Source organism: Haliotis cracherodii, unplaced genomic scaffold (assembly GCF_022045235.1).
Source record: "Haliotis cracherodii isolate W230 unplaced genomic scaffold, xgHalCrac1.p SCAF_14, whole genome shotgun sequence".
Taxonomy (NCBI): Eukaryota; Metazoa; Mollusca; class Gastropoda; order Lepetellida; family Haliotidae; genus Haliotis; species Haliotis cracherodii.
The window spans coordinates 10837060-10857371 of record NW_027266269.1 but is presented as its reverse complement, the minus strand read 5'-3'; the positions used below and the strand labels follow the sequence as shown (position 1 = coordinate 10857371).

Genomic DNA, 20312 nt, shown 5'->3' with positions numbered 1-20312 from the left:
CCGAAGTGATGCAGGTCTCAGACGTTTACCACTTCGGTGAAACCCAGTCTCACGCTGAAAATCAGATTCAAACCTCTTCAACAAATTGAGGTGTCATCATTGGGGGAGTGAGTGAGTGAGTGAGTTGGGTTTAACGCCGCCTTTAAAAGTATTCCAGTTATATTGCATCGTGTCAGCTTAATGTGGGAGGAAAAGCCGAAGTGATGAAGGTCTCAGACGTTTACCACTTCGGTGAAACCCACGGGCACGGGTATGGTGCTGACAAACCTAGAAACATAATCGGGGCGAACCGGGAATCGAACCCACAATCATAGGTTTCTGATGTGCCCAAGGGACGCAACTCTGCACAGCAAATCGCGGCGCCTTAGACGACTTGGCCACCCGTGCCCCCTCTACCAAAACAGATGAAACAGAGCAAATTATATGAATAAATCAGTGATGACACCAGGTGTTTGCGAGAAAGGATAAGTATGTCCTGCCCTAACGGTAGAACCCGCTACTCGCTCACATGTAAACAATCGAGTCTTGACCAGACAATCCACTGACTGAGCGTCTGGACATGCAGTATAATATGTTTATAACGAACACGCTTACAACGAACTGACGGATATAACGAATTTATTTTGGGGTCGCAGACATTTGGTGTACATATTCTGACGCACGAATTAGTGGCCCCTGAGAGTTCGTTATAACCGTAGTTTACTGCGTATTTTGAAACCAAAACTTTAAAAGTTTGTCGGTATTTCATATCCATTGAGACGGCGGTAGCCTTGTAGGTAAAGCGTTTAGTCATCGCGCGAAAGACCCGGTTTCGATTCCCCACATGGGTACACTATGTGAAGCAAATATCTTATGTCCCCCACGATATTAAAAGCGGCGTAAAAACATTTTGGGATCAATAATGGGACGATGTAAGGTCGAATTCACCTGTTTTATTTTCGCAACATCAATCGTGTACTTTCATGAAGTGCCATTTTTAAATTTTTAAATTTACACAAAGCCATTCTATACAAACCCAAGCACAAAATAATACAACAAATAATGGTTTTTGTCTTCGTCCTAAACCAGAGATCCACACTTGGAAAACAAATATTTTTTTATGACGTCTCCTTCAGAAGGAAATCAGCGAGACACGTTGTTCAACCACAGACGCCTTCGTTGACAGCACCACCGTCAGTTTAGGTAGGTATAAAAAGTTTGTGAATGTTCATAAATTCACCAACGCTTTCCACCCTGCCTGCGTTAAGAATAAGTGCGTTAAGGCCCCGGCATTCGTCAAGTAGCATGGCGCTCAAACACACTTGTCGAACTGGATAAAAAGACTTGTTATCCTCTGCACGTTCTCTCAAACAGCCTCCGTATCATTAATTCTATTTTGAGACAGACTTTGGTAAACATGCTCACAGGAGTGAACATCAAATGTGGCTTATAATGTTGTTTTTTAATCGCCTTAGTGCTTCATACAGCCGTGTACATTCTTTTTTCTTTCAAGCGTACGTGTTTGTCAACGTTGGGAAAGTAATGCTACATAGAATAGTTCCTTAAGCTGTGTGTTTCAACAGTGTTGCCAATGTTGTAGGGATTAAGCTTTATCTAAATTTACCATACAAGATGAAGAACATGACATGATGGAAATGATGACATGAGTGTGAAATATATATATTTTTAAAAGATACATCTGTATGTGGATGTGTAAACAAACACAAGTATTTAAAAAGTGTCCTTGAGCATTATTTGGAGTTACGTTTTGAGATCAGATACTGTTCGTGAAAGTGAGTGAGTGAGTGAGGTTTTACCCCGGTTTTAGCAATATTCCAGCAATATCACGGCGGGGGATACCAGAAATGGGCTTCACACATTGTACCCATGTCGAGAATCGAACCTGGGTCTTCGGCGTGACGAGCGAACGCTTTAACCACTAGGCTACCCGACCGCCCCTGTTCGTGAAAGAATAAAATTTGCGAACACGTTATTGTCAGTGTACGCATACCTATTACCGTTCGTAATCAAATAGGACGTGGAAATGAAGAGGATCTTGTTGGTAATGGGCCTTGATGGTAATGGGCCTTGCTGGTAATGGGCCTTGTTGGTAATGGGCCTTGCTGGCAATGGGCCTTGTTGGTAATGGGCCTTGTTGGTAATGGGCCTTGCTTGTAATGGGCCTTGTTGGTAATGGGCCTTGCTGGTAATGGGCCTTGTTGGTAATCGGCCTTGCTGGTAATGGACCTTGCTGGTAATGGGCCTTGTTGGTAATGGGCCTTGTTAGTAATGGACCTTGTTGGTAATCGGCCTTGCTTGTGTCGAACCTGGATGTGTCGAATTCTCGGTTGTCTCGAACTCATTTAAGAGACCAAAATGTCCAAATTAAGCATAACATTCCCTTGCTGTCTCGAATCCCTGATAGCTGGAATTTTTTTCCAGGTTCCCACGAGTTCGACACAACGAGGTTCGTCGGTGGATATATTTTCCTTGGCAAAAGATGAACTATTTTTCCTATAGCGGAGGGGGCACGGGTGGCCCAGTCGTCTAAGGCGCCGCGATTCGCTGTGCAGAGTGGCGTCCCTTGGGCACGCCAGAAACCTATGATTGTGGGTTCGAATCCCGGTTCGCCCCGAGTTTGTTTCTAGGTTTGTCAGCACCATACCCGTGCTCGTGGGTTTCACCGAAGTGATAAACGTCTAAGATCTGCATCACTTCGGGCTTTCCCCTGACATCAAGCTGACACGCCGCGATATAACTGGAATACTGTTAAAAGCGGCGTTAAACCGAACTCACTCACTCACTCCTATAGCGGAAAAGGCGGTGGGTAGCGTGTTTCGTGTATGCGCGCTTCTACTTTTAATGCCAATTACATAGTGCTACCTGTAGCCCTGGGAGATACAAAGCTAAACCTTGACATGGATATCCCTCACAGACACATTATACTGACCCCGAGCCGAACAGTCCTTGTTTTATTCCCGTAATGCCGAGCTCCAGGCAGGTAAATAACAAGTACCATTAAACTGACGATAAAATATATTCGTATGTACGTGTACACTGTCTATCATTTTAATATTATATCAGCCATACGTTTGAAGGAAATATGCGATCCCCGATGTGTAGAGCGTGATTTTTATTTACCAAGTTCACACGATGCACTACATTTTTCAGTTGTCAGAAAACCTGGCACATCTAAAGAAGAAACATCTAATTGTTCGTTCAAGTTGGACAGGAGTGAGTGGGTTGGGTTAAACACCGGTTACGACAGTATTCCAGTCATATCAGCTTAAGGTGGGAGAAAAGCCAGAAGTGAGTGAGTGAGTGAGTATGGTTTTACGCCGCTTTTAGCAATATTCCAGCAATATCACGGCGGGGGACACCAGAAATGGGCTTCACACATTGTACCATTGTCGAAAATCGAAACAGGGTCTTCGGCGTAACGAGCGAAACCTTTAACCACTAGGCTACCCCACCGCCCCGGAAAGCCCGAAACATAATCGGGAGAAATCGATACTCGAGAAGATTACAACAAAATGTTCCAGTTGGAATTGTAATTTGGGGTTTGAGATATATCGAATAGTGTACGAGACAAAACTATACTGATGATAGAAAGTGATAGAAAGCGCTCACAGTGACCAAGACTCGTGAAGGGATAGAATAGGTCTCTAGTAACCCATGCTTGTCGTAAGAGGCGACTAACGGGATCGGGTGGCCAGGCTCGCTGACCTGGTTGATGTATGTCATCGTATCCCAATTGCGGAGATCAATGATCATGATATCAATCACTGGACTCCCATGTCCAATTAATTATTTACAGACTTAATTATGTACAGACCGCCTTCATATAGCTGGAGTATTGCTGAGTCTGGCGTTAAACAACAAACAAACAAACAATGATCAAATGTGCGAGACTCCATCCGTCCCATTCGTGTGTAGGTCAACTGTCTTAGAATGTCCAGTCTGTAATTGACCGGATGGGTACTGTTTCCCTATTAATTACCACTATGTCCAAATCCAGCTTAAGCGGTTAATACCCCCCTCTTTCCTAACTGGCGATAACAGCCTTGTTGATCATGCTGGGCAGAACATTCCCACTGAGCAACTGGCATTCGTTGTACCAAAGCCACACACCTTTCTACAAGGTTGGTGCGAAAGAGGAAATGTCCACGAATTCTGATTTGTTGAATGAGACAAATTCGAAATTGTTGCTCATCCTTGGCGTGTATTTGCATCTAGAGACCTTGTTTGCCCACACAATCAGAGCCACCGTAGGATTATAGGAAACAGACCCTGTCTAAACATATTATTTGTTAGTCAAACAATTGGAGTCAAACATACGGGAGCCCATCTGCGACTCAACTGAGTCAAACTGCCAACTGCTCTTTTTGCATGATACTGGTAAGACATTGTGAACTTATGCAGTGCAAGAACTCCATATGTTCTTTTGGGATATTGACGTGTTTATGCATGGAACTAGTTCGAGAATTACTCATGATGTCTCGCATCAGTTCAATGGGGATTCGACGTTCTACATCACCGTGTGACAACATTGTCTAATCGAATTTTCGTTTCTCCTTTTCTGCTTCAGTTAAGTTTAATGGGAGAGAATCGCGATGACATACGAGATTATATCAATTTCTGGTGTATGACGACATTCTCAATATTAGTTACTGTGTATGACGACATTATCAATATTAGTTACTGTGTATGACGACATTATCAATATTAGTTACTGTGTATGACGACGTTATCAATATTAGTGTCTGGTGTATCACAACGTTATCAATACAAGTTACTGTGTATCATAACGTTATCAATGCAAGTTACTGTGTATCACAACGTTATCAATATTAGTTACTGTGTATCACAACGTTATCAATACAAGTTACTGTGTATCACAACGTTATCAATACAAGTTACTGTGTATCATAACGTTATCAATGCAAGTTACTGTGTATCACAACGTTATCAATATTAGTTACTGTGTATCACAACGTTATCAATACAAGTTACTGTGTATCACAACGTTATCAATACAAGTTACTGTGTATCACAACGTTATCAATGCAAGTTACTGTGTATCACAACGTTATCAATGCAAGTTACTGTGTATCACAACGTTATCAATACAAGTTACTGTGTATCACAACGTTATCAATACAAGTTACTGTGTATCACAACGTTATCAATACAAGTTACTGTGTATGACGACGTTATCGACACTAGTTTGTGTGTATGACGACGTTATCAATATTATTAGTTTCTGTGTATGACGACGTTATTAACATAAGTGTCAGTGTATGACGACGTTATCAACATTAGTTTCAGTGTATGACGACGTTATCAATATTAGTGTCTGTGTTTGACGACGTTATCAACATTAGTTTCAGTGTATGACGACGTTATCAATATTAGTGTTCCTCCCACATTGTCAATAATAGTTTCTGGTGTATCCCAACATTATAAATAACGTTTCGAAGTATATGCCTACTCCTTCATCAGGTGAATGAATGGTATGAGGAAGAGGGCATATACACGTATATGTACGTGTAAGAATAAAAAAGCCTAACGTTGACATCCATAAATTCTCTTTCTTATAACCAGAAACCTATGATTGTGGTTTCAAATCCCGGTTCGCCCCGATTATGTTTCTAGGTTTGTCAGCACCATACCCGTGCTCGTGGGTTTCACCGAAGTGGTAAACGTCTGAGACCTGCATCACTTCGGGCTTTCCTCCCACATTAAGCTGACACGCCGTGATGTGACTGGAATACTTTTAAAAGCGGCGTTAAACCCAACTCACTCACTCACCCACTCACCCACTCACTCACTCTTCCTTATAATAGTATATTTTATTGTTAGTTTCCTTACATTTCGTTCACAATAATGGTGATTCTCTCATCCAATTTTGAAAACGTTGAGGGATATTCAAAATCAAAATGTAAAAGGTAATTAAGTATTTGGTGAAGAGAATGTACAATGTTTAGGCAATCGGGAATGGTGGTTGGAGCCGTTCAAAGAACACGTTTCCAAACAATGTTGGCGAATTCATAAAGTTAAAGTTTTCTTGGCAATACATCAATATATTCAACCCACAAGGATAATGCACAATTAGATTACTTTCAAGGCTTAGAATTTGCCCCTTCTCTTCAAAGCTAGCAATGTACAAATTCAAATGAGAGAAAATACTTTCCCATCGTGTGATCTCGACTTTTAGATATTGTACGAATGTGACCTCAGATAAAATCCCCTGCATAACAACAATCATATCAATTCGAAAAGAAGAACATGAATCCAAAGAACAAAATGACAATAATGATTTCTGAAGAACAATGGAAAATTTAACAATTTTCCTTTTGCACTTAAAATAGACACCAAACCTTCCATGGTATTCATGCAAGATTTTGAGGTGTATTTGCAGCTAGAAATGGCAATAATAATTCTGTTTTTATTCATTAAAAAAAATATTCTGGCAACTTACACCACAAAAATCGTATTTTTGCTTTGCACTCGAAGTAAATACTGCACTGTTTAACCGCAGGGAAATATGTAAACGTTTTCTTACGATGATGCTGCAGCCATACCCGTCCCTCCCTATACTAACTACATTTCGCCCCAATCATTCAGGAAATCACAAAGCCTGTGAAAGAACAAGTCAAAGGGGACATAGCTCGTTTGCATCTTGAAGAACGTTGTTTGTGATGGAAAGGACATTGCTGTTGGCTTAGTATTGCGTAAAACAACCCTAAGCTGTGGTGGATTTGTACCTGCGTATAAGGGCGGGAGAAGGCTTGTGAAGTATGGCCATTTGTAAACATGTGTTAAGAAGTAAGCGATCAAGAGAATTTTCCTGATGATACAAGTTTGTTTTTATCATAGTCGCGTTAACCCACATCACAACATCGTGGTGAAGAAGTCGAAATTGGATTAAAATTACTGGCGAGAAAGCATTGTGAATTTGTGGAACATTTTCACAATATCGCCCGGAGTTAATTTTTGTCTGATTTTGAATTTGCAGACGGTTGCTAAACAGTGACATTTAACACAAATATATTCCAGAATGTTTGCGACCGGGTGAATATGAAATATTTTTCGAGGTTTTGAAGTCTGGAATTGTGAGTTATATGGATTGGAATTGTAGCAATTGTTTCAAGTGTCAAAACGATTATGAGGATGAGTAAAGATTGTTTGTTTAGAGGGGATTTATTCTCTACGCAAATAACAGCTGTGGAAGCACACGAGTGCATTGTGTTGAAAGGATCGTGTTAGAAACAAGAAAACCTGGCAAACGAATAAATGCCATCATTCCATGAATTGGCATGTCCAGGTCGTATTTTTAATCTTCTTTATATTATTTTTGTTTACGCCGCTTTTAGCAATATTCCAGCAATATCACGGCTGGGGGCACCAACAATGGTCTTAACACATTGTACCCATGTCGGGAATCGAACCCGGGTCTTTGGCGTGACGAGGGAACGCTTGTACCACTAGGCTACCCGACCACCCCCTTTTAGCTATGAGAGACGGTAGGGTAGCCTAGTGGTTAAAGCGTTCGCTCAACACGGGTTCCACATGTGGGTTCAATATGTGAAGCCAGTTTCTGACGTCCCCTGCCGTGACATTGTGTAACCAAACACATTCGTCATTTTCATATTGATAATGTGGCAATGTAAGGTTGTGTTCACCTTTTTTGATTTCACTTAAAATGAACATCAAGCATGCAGCCTTTGGTGTCTACATTTCACAGCTTTGGGGGTACAATCTAGCATGTGGCATACGACTCTTGCTCAGAAGCTGTTTTGATCAAGTTTATAACATCAAAGACTTCAATTCGGAATAGGAATCCTTATTTTGACTTGTACCATATGTTCCCGTGTTTTTTCAGGTGAAAGATTGACTTGCCTTTGCGAGTGTTTGGGACAGGTGCCACCAGTGTGGCAGGGTACGCTCGTCTTTTCACGAACACCTGGTATCATCACTATTTGATAGTAATTCATAAACACATGTTCATGATACAGTCGAAATCGTACAAGCGACTCTGCTTTTAGCAGGGATTTCTTATGAATGTTGAAAGGTTTTTTCGCTTTTATTTACTAAAAGATCAATTTGCCTGGCTACTGGGATATACTTTAAGGGGGTATCGATTCTCAACTCTGCCGGAAAAGCTTAGCTGTGTCTTACCACAAACAAAAGAGTATTTGGGACCTGCTCTGTTCCGTGTCACACGGGGTTTCTTCAGAATAGGGACGGAAAGAACAGGTCTGGGCAAACTGGACCATCAGGAATCGGGATTATGTGATCACTGGATGAAAAGGTTTGTTTTTTATCCAGAGTGTCGCTAGTTCAGAGGCATGTTCTTGTGGGTCTTGATCGTGTAACTTTAACTTTTTGGCTCCAGTCTAACTCATACTACTCAAGCAGTTGCCATAATTTCACAACAAATGTGACAGTCTGTCTAAAGTACACAGTCAGTTTGACGACATAAGCTACCAAAGTCACTCGGTTGCTAAAAAAATTAGGAATGCGGAACGAACAGTGTTCAGAAGGGTGATACAAAAAGAGGTACTTGAGAAATGAGGGTGTTTGTTGCCAGATTCACACTGACTTAGCCACACGTATTAGCATGAGTGTGTGGCCTCGGTCTCTGGGGGCAACGAAAACAGACTTAGCCGTACCTCCGTGTTCACTGCAAGTTACGGGAAACGCTAGAACTGTTACCGACCAGCCAACGCAAATAGAGCTAGGGTGGTGGTGATAGCAGACTGCAGGATGCACTCTGGGGTCATTTCTAACACCTTCCGAAACTTGATCCCTGCAACATGCTTAACTCCCACCCCAGAATCTTGACCTCTTTCGAGTGCTTCTTACCTTTTGATCGTTCCCTGTCTGAATTGTCATCTATTTTGTCAAAGCTGTGTGGGAACGGTTGTCTGTTAAAGTCAGTGATCATTACCTTACAAAACCCATTTCCTTTCAACATGCATATAGCATTTGTCGGTTTGGCTCGTTGTCTGTATATATTCGAGTTTGGTGCAGACAAAGCAGTGGTATTCTAAACAACGTCCCTTTGTCGTCGGGGTACTATAACACAATCAACTCGCCAAGCCTGAACACCTAATCTAATTCATATTTGGGCACACGGGCCCGTGCTAAACCCTCTGTCTGCAAAATGCCTGAGGCTATGAATGTGCGTAATTTCCAAGGATGGCAGCGTAAACTAAATATAATTATATTTCAAACATCTATCAAAGGTATGTTTAACCATGTAAAATTGAATGAGTGAATGAATTTGGTTTAAAACTATTTGAACATTATTTCAGATAGATCATGGCGTGTAGGGGCGGTCGGGTAGCCTAGTGGTTAAAGCGTTCGCTCGTCACGCCGAAGACCCGGTTTGGATTCCCGACATGGGTACAATGTGTGAAGCACATTTCTGGTATCCCCCGCCGTGATATTGCTGGAATGTTGCTAAAAGCGGCGTAAAACCTTACTCACTCACTCACTCATGGCGTGTCTGCTTGATGAAGGATAAAACCCTTAAAAGATGTCTTAGACTGGTGCTGATAAACCAGGAAACATCTGCCACTTTATTGTTGTATAGCCCTAGCTGGGGAGTTAATGGAACTATCACGCGTTCAAAGCATGGTGGTCCATGGCTAAACTCTCTAATTAAATCTGGCAGGCTAAAATCTGAACATATTATTATTGATATGTGAAACTGCGAACGTATTGCGAGTTATGTTTAATAAATAGCCACCAGTTTGTAAAATATGCCTGCTATAATAATGCTGTCCGTAAATACTCTTTTTGACATAAATATTTGATTTATTATCAACTTGTATTTTGTGTCTTGTCTTGTACATTACGCAAAGAACGTTCCTGTGCTTTCTCTCAATCAAGACGCGACTTCTGAAATTTTCAAGTTAATGATTCTTGGCTCTACCACTTTAAGTCGGTGACAGGTTAAACTTTAGAGACATATGCCGTAAAGCAATCATGATTTACGATAGTTGTAGGTGTGGAATACAATACCATACCAACAAACATCTTATGTGTTTATTTATCAAAACATTATGTTAAATGTTTAATGATATACAGGGAAGCCCCATTAATCCGAACGGTGTCGTCCTTGTGATATCGTCCGGATTACCATATGTCCGGTTCAACGTATCATTATATTTGGTAATGTTATTAATTATGTAATAACCTTCATAAAACGGTACTGGTCCAAATGACAGGGTTTCCGGATTTACGAGGTTTCGCTGTATTCGCTATAGTGCCCATTGTGAAGGGTACATATAAACGACCAAGGCCCCCATTCCACATCGCGATCGTATTGCTACAACTGTCTTAAGCCAACGTTAAGGTATGGGAGTTACGACCATCTTAGCGCTAAGATCTCTTTGTGAAACGGGGCCCTGAAGGTTTGAGCTGAATACAACCACCTAACTGAGTTTAATTTTTAAACAACATATTAAATACTAGTGAGTGTGTGAGTGAGTTGGGTTTAACGCCGCTTTTAACAGTATTCCAGTTATATCACGGCGTGTCAGCTTAATGTGGGAGGAAAGCCCGAAGTCATGCAGGTCTCAGACGTTTACCACTTCGGTGAAACCCACGAGCACGGGTATGGTGCTGACAAACCTAGAAACATAATCGGGGCAAACCGGGATTCGAACCCAAAATCATAGGTTTCTGGCGTGCCCAAGGGACGCAACTCTGCACAGCGAATCGCGGCGCCTTAGACGACTGGGCCACCCGTGCCCCCTATTAAATACTAGACACCTTTTCAATATATTATGAAAGCGTAAAAGAAATTACGTAATACTTCAGAATACTTAAACTGATAATATTACGTCGTATGTCATTCATTTATGAAGGACCGCCTCCTTTTGTTCACTCTTTCATGTTAACTGTAATAATTCTTTAGAAACTGCTTTACTGTTTTGTAATAAAAAAACTTTGAACATGTATGTTTGTAGTTAAACAAAAGACACTGCCACATTTCTTGATTTATTTTCATATTAAGTTCTGCCTTAATACAAATAAAAACAGCCTTCAAAAGAGATCGCCTTGGCGTATCCCACTAACAGAAACCCAGTAGTTGTCCATATAATATTGATTAAGACGTCCATAAAAAAGAAAGACAAAAAAATTAAACACAACCGTGTCGATCGTCTCAGCCATAGCAGACAATGTTGACAATAAGGATTAAAAAAACCAGAGTCACGTGACAGTGTTCAAATATGGCGCCTGAATTTGAATTTACGTTTGACAAATTATGCAATGCTTGGACACGGGGGCGTGGAGGTGATGCTTTTAGCTCGTAATCAAATAATGAACCGTATGAAGGTCAGTTATACTCAAATATGGGGGCTTGCCTGTTTGGTGTGTTGGTTACGACATATAACAGTGACCTTGGAACGGAATACGGCAAGTCGCACAGGAAGAAGGAAGTGGCAGTTTTGTTATAATTGTGCCGGCAACGAAGTCGCAATCATTACGACGAGTGCACGATAGATTCTACACAGCTAAAGTAGTGAATTTCGATTTTGAAGGGAGGACACTTCCATAGACATGTGTGACTTTGTTTAAACAAAAGGTTCAAATCGATGTAAGCACTGACGTCTGTATCAAGTACGGATGGAATCATTTTGTGGTTGCCACGTGGTTTAAATATAATATAATCACTATAAACATAAGGATGAAACTGGCGGTTAAAAGTTTGACTTCTTCAGCAATTTTATTATTACTCAAATCGTTGTGGGTATTGTGAAAAAAATATTACTATGACGATAATGTATACCACAGCAGTAGGTTTGCGTTAGTGAGTTGGGTATGCTTTTCGCAATATTCCAGTAATATCACGGCAGGGAACACCAGAAATAGGCTTCACATATTATACCCATTGGTAAACTTGAATCCGGGTTTTCGGCGTAACGAGCGAACGCTTTAACCACCAGGCTACCCCACTATCCATGGTTCGCGTTATAGAGAGTTATCCAATGGCCGCTATATATTTTCAAGGTAGGTCCAGATCTTATTCATACCAGATCGGCGGCAGCCCAGTGCAATATGTAAAGTCTTTATTGTGTCCCCGTCTTGATAATGCTGGAATATTTACTAAAAGCGTCGGAAAACAACACTCACTCAGTATAGCCGTGCCTTATGTGCAACTAATATGAAATGTGTAAACGAAACTACATATTGGTTGGTTAGAGATCATATGTGTACACAGTGATGTTTCTCATTTTTTGTTTCTTAATCACTTGACACTAGTTCAACTTTAAGACTTTATGACAGCATTTAATGTTGTATTCGTATCTCTTCTATAGTCGTTGCTGTCTCTACAGTGGAATTTATAAGGAATTTATCTGATAATGAAAATGTTTCCCATGTACGCATCCAGGCAATTTTCAAACTCAGACGTTTTTCGGTTTCGGGGAAGTGGGTAATGATACAAGCATCCGTTACATCCTTCTCTTGCTTGTTATAAGGTGTAGTTGGACTTTCAAGGCACTTCTGTCCTGCGTGGATTGTTGGATTCAGATATATAACCTTGATTTTTAAACATGCTTGACAGAAGGGCGAAGTAAAGAAGGAGTAGTCCCAGTTTTCATATTTACGATTCAACTAATTCGACATAACTCGTGTGCCCGGGGTATTTGTAAAGTTATTTAAGACTCAAACAGGTTAATCAATACCCTCGCTAATAAAAACGGTGCATAAGCACCAGATCTTGTTTGGAATCCTTCCACACAAATATTTAGTCTCATAATGAAAGGGAATTCGCGGATTTCACAGTTTGACGAAAGCGGATTTCATAAAAATTGGAAGTAAATATCAAATTTTGGCTTGACCTTTGTTTTGAAGAGACTTAATAATGATACAATGACAGCATGAAGATGGCGTGTGTTGGGTTTGCTGAATCGACAGATGACACATCAGATGACCTTGTCACAGACATTGAACAATGTACTTCGGTTTGTCAAATTCTTATTAATTATTTAACTATGGACAAGAAAGGAGACTCGATATGGCCAAAGGAGGTCATATCTCCTTATCGATATGCAGTGCAAAAATCTATTGTAAAAAAAAAAATAGTTTGAAGATCTTATAAAAATTCTGTAATTTTAAGAGAGGCTCAGTCTATGGTGTGAGGCTATTGTTCTTTGAATGACTACTGTATAATATACGTGTCCATAAATATTGGAAAGGAAGAACAAAATATGAAGAATCTTGCAGATGTTAAACGAAAACAGGAATATGACATGGGCTTAAAAATGATATATAAGAAATAAACGACGAGTGGGAGTTGGCTTATCGTACAATGACACAATGCAGGGAGAATAAACCATGAGGGGCCACTAGTCCTTTATTTCTTATATGAGATATCAACATTATGTACAGCCTTTTTAAGGATGTTGATACAATGTACAAGCTTTGAAAATATTATATTTAAACACATTTTCATAATGATGACTCTCTAAATAGAATCCGACCTTGGAAATGTCGGACAATCCTTTTTACGAACATGTTGGTTAAGTTCGTTTTTACCCGCAAATTCTCACAATCCTCACGTCGATAACCTGTACCTTTACTCCTAATACCGATTGTCATTCCTCTCCCACGTTTGGATGCGATCGTTCGACCACTGAGTTTATCTGCGTAGACCAGCAACATCTATAGGGAACTTACCGGACACTTCTCTCTCAAATATAACGTCGGCCAATACTTGACGTCATCAAGGCATATCTGAATCTCCAGAAATGACGTTATGGTTGAACAAAGTTTTATCATGAAATAAACAACGCTTCGTTCTGCATTGTTATTTTCGAAATATCGCGAAGCTATCTTATATATATACGCATAACATCTTTTAGACTCTGAATTTGATTAAGGAACGTTGATTTTGGCGGTTCTAAATGTAGAGCAGGACATGCGTAACTTTTCGCGAACACCTGGTGTCATCATTGATTTTCAGTGGCCCTATCATAACTTTTTTACGTCATATTGTAATCTTCTTCGGCGGATAATATAGACTGGTCATTCTCTTGCTTTGACAATTTATATTTAAAAGCTTAGTTGTAAGCCAAAAGTGTCTTTCCGTGAAATCTAATTAAACATACATGCACTAAAGTACTTAAGTAACAGAGAATTGTAGTCGCTAATGGTAGGTATATTGCTCGGCATAACTACGCATTGATTGCATAGGACAAATTATTTTTCAAATTATGCAAGTAACAATTTTCAGCTCCACCTCCGAGAAAAATCTATTTATTGGGCACAAGGACTTTTCTCACAACTGCCACACCAAGTTAATCTTTGCACTGAGCCAATAAACATCATCATCTGTACTGTGGATCGTGATCTTGTTTCTGGGGTGTTTACTTACAAGGTGTTATACTTATGTCTATTTATTTACTTGAATATACCTTCCTTCATCTACTTGTCACATCTTGAAACGAAAAGATATATAAGTAATAATGAAACACGTTCATAATCCTTTCTGGCTGCTTTGGGCGAGGCGACACGACATTGTATTTATTTATATGTGTTATGTTAAAGACGGATAAAAGTCCTAAGTTGGTGTTGTATCTAAACAGAACCATTATCACGAATGTGTTTTCTTTTAAGGTATTAATGTTATGGTGGATGTTTGACAAACCATTTTCGGAAATAGTTATTTCAACTAGGAAATATTTGATATTTGTATTCAAATAATCTCTGTGTCCAAGCTGTGTTGTAATATCTTACTTTCAATGAAGAACATTCCAAACATGAGAAAAGGATCTTTTTAGAAATGAACAACATCACATGTGTAGGGAACCGTATTTCGGTTATAATGCTTGCTGTCGACGTGATGCAGGTCTTAGGCATTTGGTTTTGGTCCCTCTCCATACTGAATAACACGTTTTGAAAAACACGGGGTATCTCTTGCGCTGCCAAGTCGAACCCACCCTGGACTTTTCGGAAAATGTGAGAATCTCCAACACTGCAGACTTCTGCATTACCCAGATTGTCAGAAGGGCTGTACTCCTGGCAACAAACCCGGGAACTCTCCCAATGTCAGTCAACAGATTGGGAGGTACCCAACCTAAGGCACCGAGAACAATAGGGATACAGACAACTTGGTACTTGGGATGCAAGCGTGACATTTCGAAAGCAAGATCATAATTGCAATGTTTTTCTTCAATCTTGTCAATCACATTAGTGTCAAAAGGGACAGAGAATTCAATAATATAAATGATTTCATTGGATTTATCAAAAATGACAAGATCAGGTTTGTTTGCCTGGATAGGTCTCGGGCTGTATACGGGCCTATTCCAAAGAATTTCTATTTATCATTTTGCATGAACCCCTCTACATATTCTGGGTCGTACAAAAGAGTGACCAATGTACTGTGTTTGTGCCAAAGCTGGGCATTCCCCGACAATGTGTTGGACAGGCTCATTAAATTCATTTAATAATCTACATTTCATATTTACATTTTGATGCAAAATCATATATTGACGGTTTCGAGTGGGTAGTAGACTGGTCCTGAGCAGCAAACAGAAAGCTTTCTGTTTCACTTTTCAGGCCAGCCGACTTCATCCAAGCGAAGGACTCTGCAGGGTTGCTGATCTTCTCAACAAAGTGCAAATAAACTCGACGCAGTGGTCATTCAGATAGCCCCTCCTTGAAACACTGAGTCTGGGACTATTTCATATGGCACATCGCTTGGTTAGTATTATTATTATTATAGACAAACATATGTTAAGACATCAACATCCCATGAGTATAACAGTTTCTGCCTGACGCTAAATGCTCGCCGTGTAAAGAATATTTTGTTCTGTACTTTTTTGTATTAAGAAGAGCACGCCAGTAACCTATGATCGTGTGTTCGGATCCCTTTTCGCCCCGATTATGTTTCTAGGTTTGTCAGCACCATTCCCGTGCTCGTGGGTTTCACCAAAGTAGTAAACGTTCGAGACACCCCACTTCGGACTTTCTCAAATTCTCAAACTCAAACTCTTAAATTCTATTTAAAGCCGCGTCAAACCCAACTCACTCACTCACTCACTTTATGACAGACACAGACATGAAGATGGTATCTCTGGAATGTCAGCATCGTGCTACATCCTCCGCACCATCAGTATCACATGGTCTTATCGCCTAGACCTTGTTGATCTGTCTCCCGAGACTTTGACACAAAATATATTAATCAGCACGACTTGTGACACTAACGACTGCAGCCATTACCACGACGGAACATGCTTGTGGCTTCATCACTTGTATTTTGTCAAGAAGTGGCATTCCGAGAGGTATCATCAATTAGATGGAATGCAATACTATTTACAATGCCAGTTCGATAATCTGGTCTTGTTTTATTACCCAAATGCATATAATGTCGCGTTACCTTAAATGGCCAAGCAAAAAAATGCTCAAAAAGAATTAGATTTTTATACAAGAAAATGTATCTGTTCTTAGGATTTAAAGAAGTAGTCATAGAGGTCTCTTTTTAAATTGTTTGATTTTACGGATATTTTTCTCCCAAAACATACAGTCGATGGTCGAAATAAGAATAACCATAAATTGATTGATTCCTATAGGTCGCGGATACACCAAACGGTTGCAAAGAACAATGTCTCGCTTTCGAAAATGACATGTGCCCACTTGTATACGAACGTACAAATACATAGAGGAAATCTGGGTAATCTTGTCAAATATCAGGCTTATTTCATCACATGGCCTGTAAAAAGTTGCTATTTTAGCCACGAGATGAGATAAACATGTTGTTTGAAAAGACAAATATTTCACACGTGTCTTGTGTATATTCTTACTGAAGTTGAAAGCCACGAGTCATCACTGTGGGCTGAAAGTAGCTCCGGCATAAAGTGTTATTTCACTTAGTGTTCACCTCGTGTTCACCTAGTGTTCACTGTGTGAAATAACACGTTTTTAATTTGACATCATATTGGGTTTATTATTTTATTTTGAAACAGATATAGTATTTAATTACAAAATGCATAATTATATATTTTTCAAACATATGAACATGTCGAGAATGTGTAATTAACTCTTTGCCTCCTCATCACTTGAAACGGAACTAACCCTTGCAAAAAATAAACAAGTTGTTATCCATAAAATGTTTAATGTTTTCCCATTCTTCCAACGTATAGATGTCTATCAAAATCTAACGCTGTCAATCGTCAGCATCCCCAGACATACCACACTTCAAACGCCAAACGAACAAGCAAATTTGCAATGATCGCCAAATCCATTAGTACGCCTGTCTGCTGATATTTATGGGAAAGTAATTGGTTTCAAAAGGCACACGATCCTGATAATAGCCTTCAGAAACTTAACTGATATAAAACCGTGCCGTAGGGATCGTAATTTAAGATAATTGTTACCTTCTATATAAAGAGACGGGGAAAATGACTCGCCCCGGCGTATCCCATTTTTCGTCACGTTGGCAAACGATCGCAAATGGTTCGTCACTTGTTTAAGACGTGGAACGTTCTACAAGGAATTTTTTTATGTATTATCACACAGATTTATAAACGGTTGTCAACAGCAACGCCCGCCTATCATAAACACTTCTGTCTGACAGGTGTTGGGTTAGGGATTAAAATTATTTTTTAGTCTGCTTTGATTTTTTGTTCCGTTAACGCTGAGAAAGGAAAATGCGCTTCGGGCATATTTTAACGGAAGTTATAATCGCGAATAAAATGATGCACTTCCCTCGTCGAGGTTATTTATACCACGAATCATTATTTCTCTCCTCTTGGTGATTAGGTTATAAAGACAAATACAATCCCGTCGCCTTAAATGAAATATATTGCAGCCAGAAAGACAGATATTTAATTTTTGTCTCACCGTTGTACATCATAAAAACATGCATAAAATATGAGTTTATACACAAAACTAATAATACAGCCACTCTCATAAAGTTATGAGTGACGATATAAAACTAAATGATATATACAGATTACAAATGTTTTACCGATATAGCAATAGCTTTCTGCGTTGTTATATTAAAAACACGTTTTAGCAGTGAAATATACCTCATGATTAGAAAGGACACACAATTTCTCATTGTGTAACAGGTTTAAAAAGTTGGACATTTTAGCCGTTATACTCGTAAATAATGAAGCCCTTAGATCCGTATAATAGACATTGGAATAAAACATGTTTTTTATCTTCAAAATGATCATATCAGTAAAAGCACACCCTGTCTTCACTTTTACGGCCTGTTTCGATTATTAAAGGTGCATTACCACCTCTGCATTGTGCAAGGGCAGAACGGTAAAGGCATGCTTGAGAAAGTGTGGAAATAGAAGTTGTTCCAGGAGAGATAACACATTAAAACATGTCCCGCCATATGAGTCCAAGAGTCGGGCTTTCTGGTTACCTGACTTTTTCAATATGTCAAAGTTATTTGCGTGTATTAAGGCATGATGGCTGTGATTAGTAACAGTTAATTAAATGTTCCCGTGCTATAACTCAAATCATAATTGCTAATTTCATTAAATAAATGTTACTCTTTCTTCACGGCAAAGAAATTTGTATTTTTAAATTACGTATGCATATCGAGAAACCTATCGTAAATCAGTCCACAGGGCGCTCGTAGTTTTATTATCAGGTGAGGTGAGGTGAGGTGAGGTGAGGTGAGGTGAGGTGAGGTGAAATTGGGTTTAACATCGCGACCAAGATTATTGCACTTATATAGCGACGTGCATGTACGTGTGTGTGTTTGTGTGGCTGCTTGTACTAGTCCGGACTGATGCCGATTTATAGTGCTAGCTCACTGAGATACCATGCCGCAGTTTAACATGAATATCCCACTCAGACACATTATACTGACTCCGAGCCGACCAGTCCATGTTTTAGCCCCTTAATGCCGAGCACCAGACAGGGTAACAACAATTACCATCTTTTAACGTCTTTTGGTATGACGCGGCCGGGGATCGAACCCCGAACTCTCCGGGCGGACGCTCTACCACTAGACCACGGAGGCGGTCTTTTATTATCATGTAGATTGAAGTGATTAGGTTGTGTTTAACCGCTCTGAAAACACAACTCTTGCCCAGAAACTGTTTGACAAAGGATACAGCATTCAAGGCTTCAGTAAAACTTTTTTTAAACTTTTTTTAAAGTTTTAAGGTTGTGAGTGAGTGAATAGGTTTTTATGCTTCTTTAAGCAATATTCCAGCAATATAACGCAGGGGGACAAAAAATAGGCTTCACGCATTGTACCCATGTGGTGTATCTAATCCGGATCTTCGGCGTGACGAGCCAACGCTTTAACCACAAGGCTATCCCACCGCTCAAGTTATATGGAAGACATGTGGGGACATCTCCAAATTTAAAATTTGGAACATCAGTCACGAATAATGATGTCCGATATAATTCTCTATTTTGACTTATACATTGTGTTCACTTTATTTTCAGGGGAACAGTTGCATTGCATGTGTTTGTGACGTGTGTCAACGGTGATACGCTCACATTTTCGCGTACATCTTTTATCAGCACCATGTGATAATAGATAAATGCTCATCGACTTCTTTTGGCAGAGATTTCTTCAGAATATTGAAAGGGGTTTGTCACTTTAATATTCAGTTACATCACGGCACCTCCCTTATGAAACCGACGAGTATGGTGCTGACATTTTCAACTTAAATTGTGTGGTGCTGTCTCAGCTGATCTTTCCTTCAAGTCGATAATATGCGTGTGAGTGAGTTTTGTTTAACGGTGCTTTGACTAATATTCCAGTTACGGCGTGTCAGCTTGACGTGGGAGGAAATCCCGATGTGATACCAATTTGGTTAAACCCACGGTATGGTGCTGACAAAACCAGAACCACGAGCAGCCCGAGTTGGATTAACACTGCCTTGGAAACTACTTTTATACTGCGGTTGGCAGCTGTGGGAGAAAAACCCTAAGTGATTCACGTTTTAAACGTTTACCACTTTGGTAAGAACAAGAACACGGTGCTGACATTGTAGAAACAAAATCGGTTCGATTTTGAACCCACAATCATAGGGTTCCGACACGCATAAGGGATTGCACATAAAGACTGACAGCTGGATATTTCAGATTTGTAGTGGATAATTTAATTATCAAAGAAAATAATTAAATTGGTAACTTACTGTCTGACCTCCACAGTATCCTTGGTTATCGTCATAGTCAGCTTGAGGTACCTCGAAACCGAATCGCCACATTGATGCACGTGAAGGTGGGTCTATTAATCGCCCGTGCCCTTCAACTCTCCTCAGCAGCAGTGCGGAGAAAAAAGTCAAAACAACTGACACTACACCTAGTTCCATCTTCATTGTAACGAGTCTCAT

General features: G+C 39.9%; 1 protein-coding gene across 1 annotated transcript in view; it reads right to left on the bottom strand.

Annotated features, from left to right (window-relative positions):
- LOC139460536 (uncharacterized) overlaps positions 1-20312 on the bottom strand; it is a 28134-nt gene extending 7822 nt beyond the window's left edge. Inside the window, exon 1 of the mRNA XM_071242004.1 lies at positions 20115-20312. Within this exon, the coding sequence (XP_071098105.1) occupies positions 20115-20312 (198 nt within the window). The remainder of the gene's footprint in view (positions 1-20114) is intronic.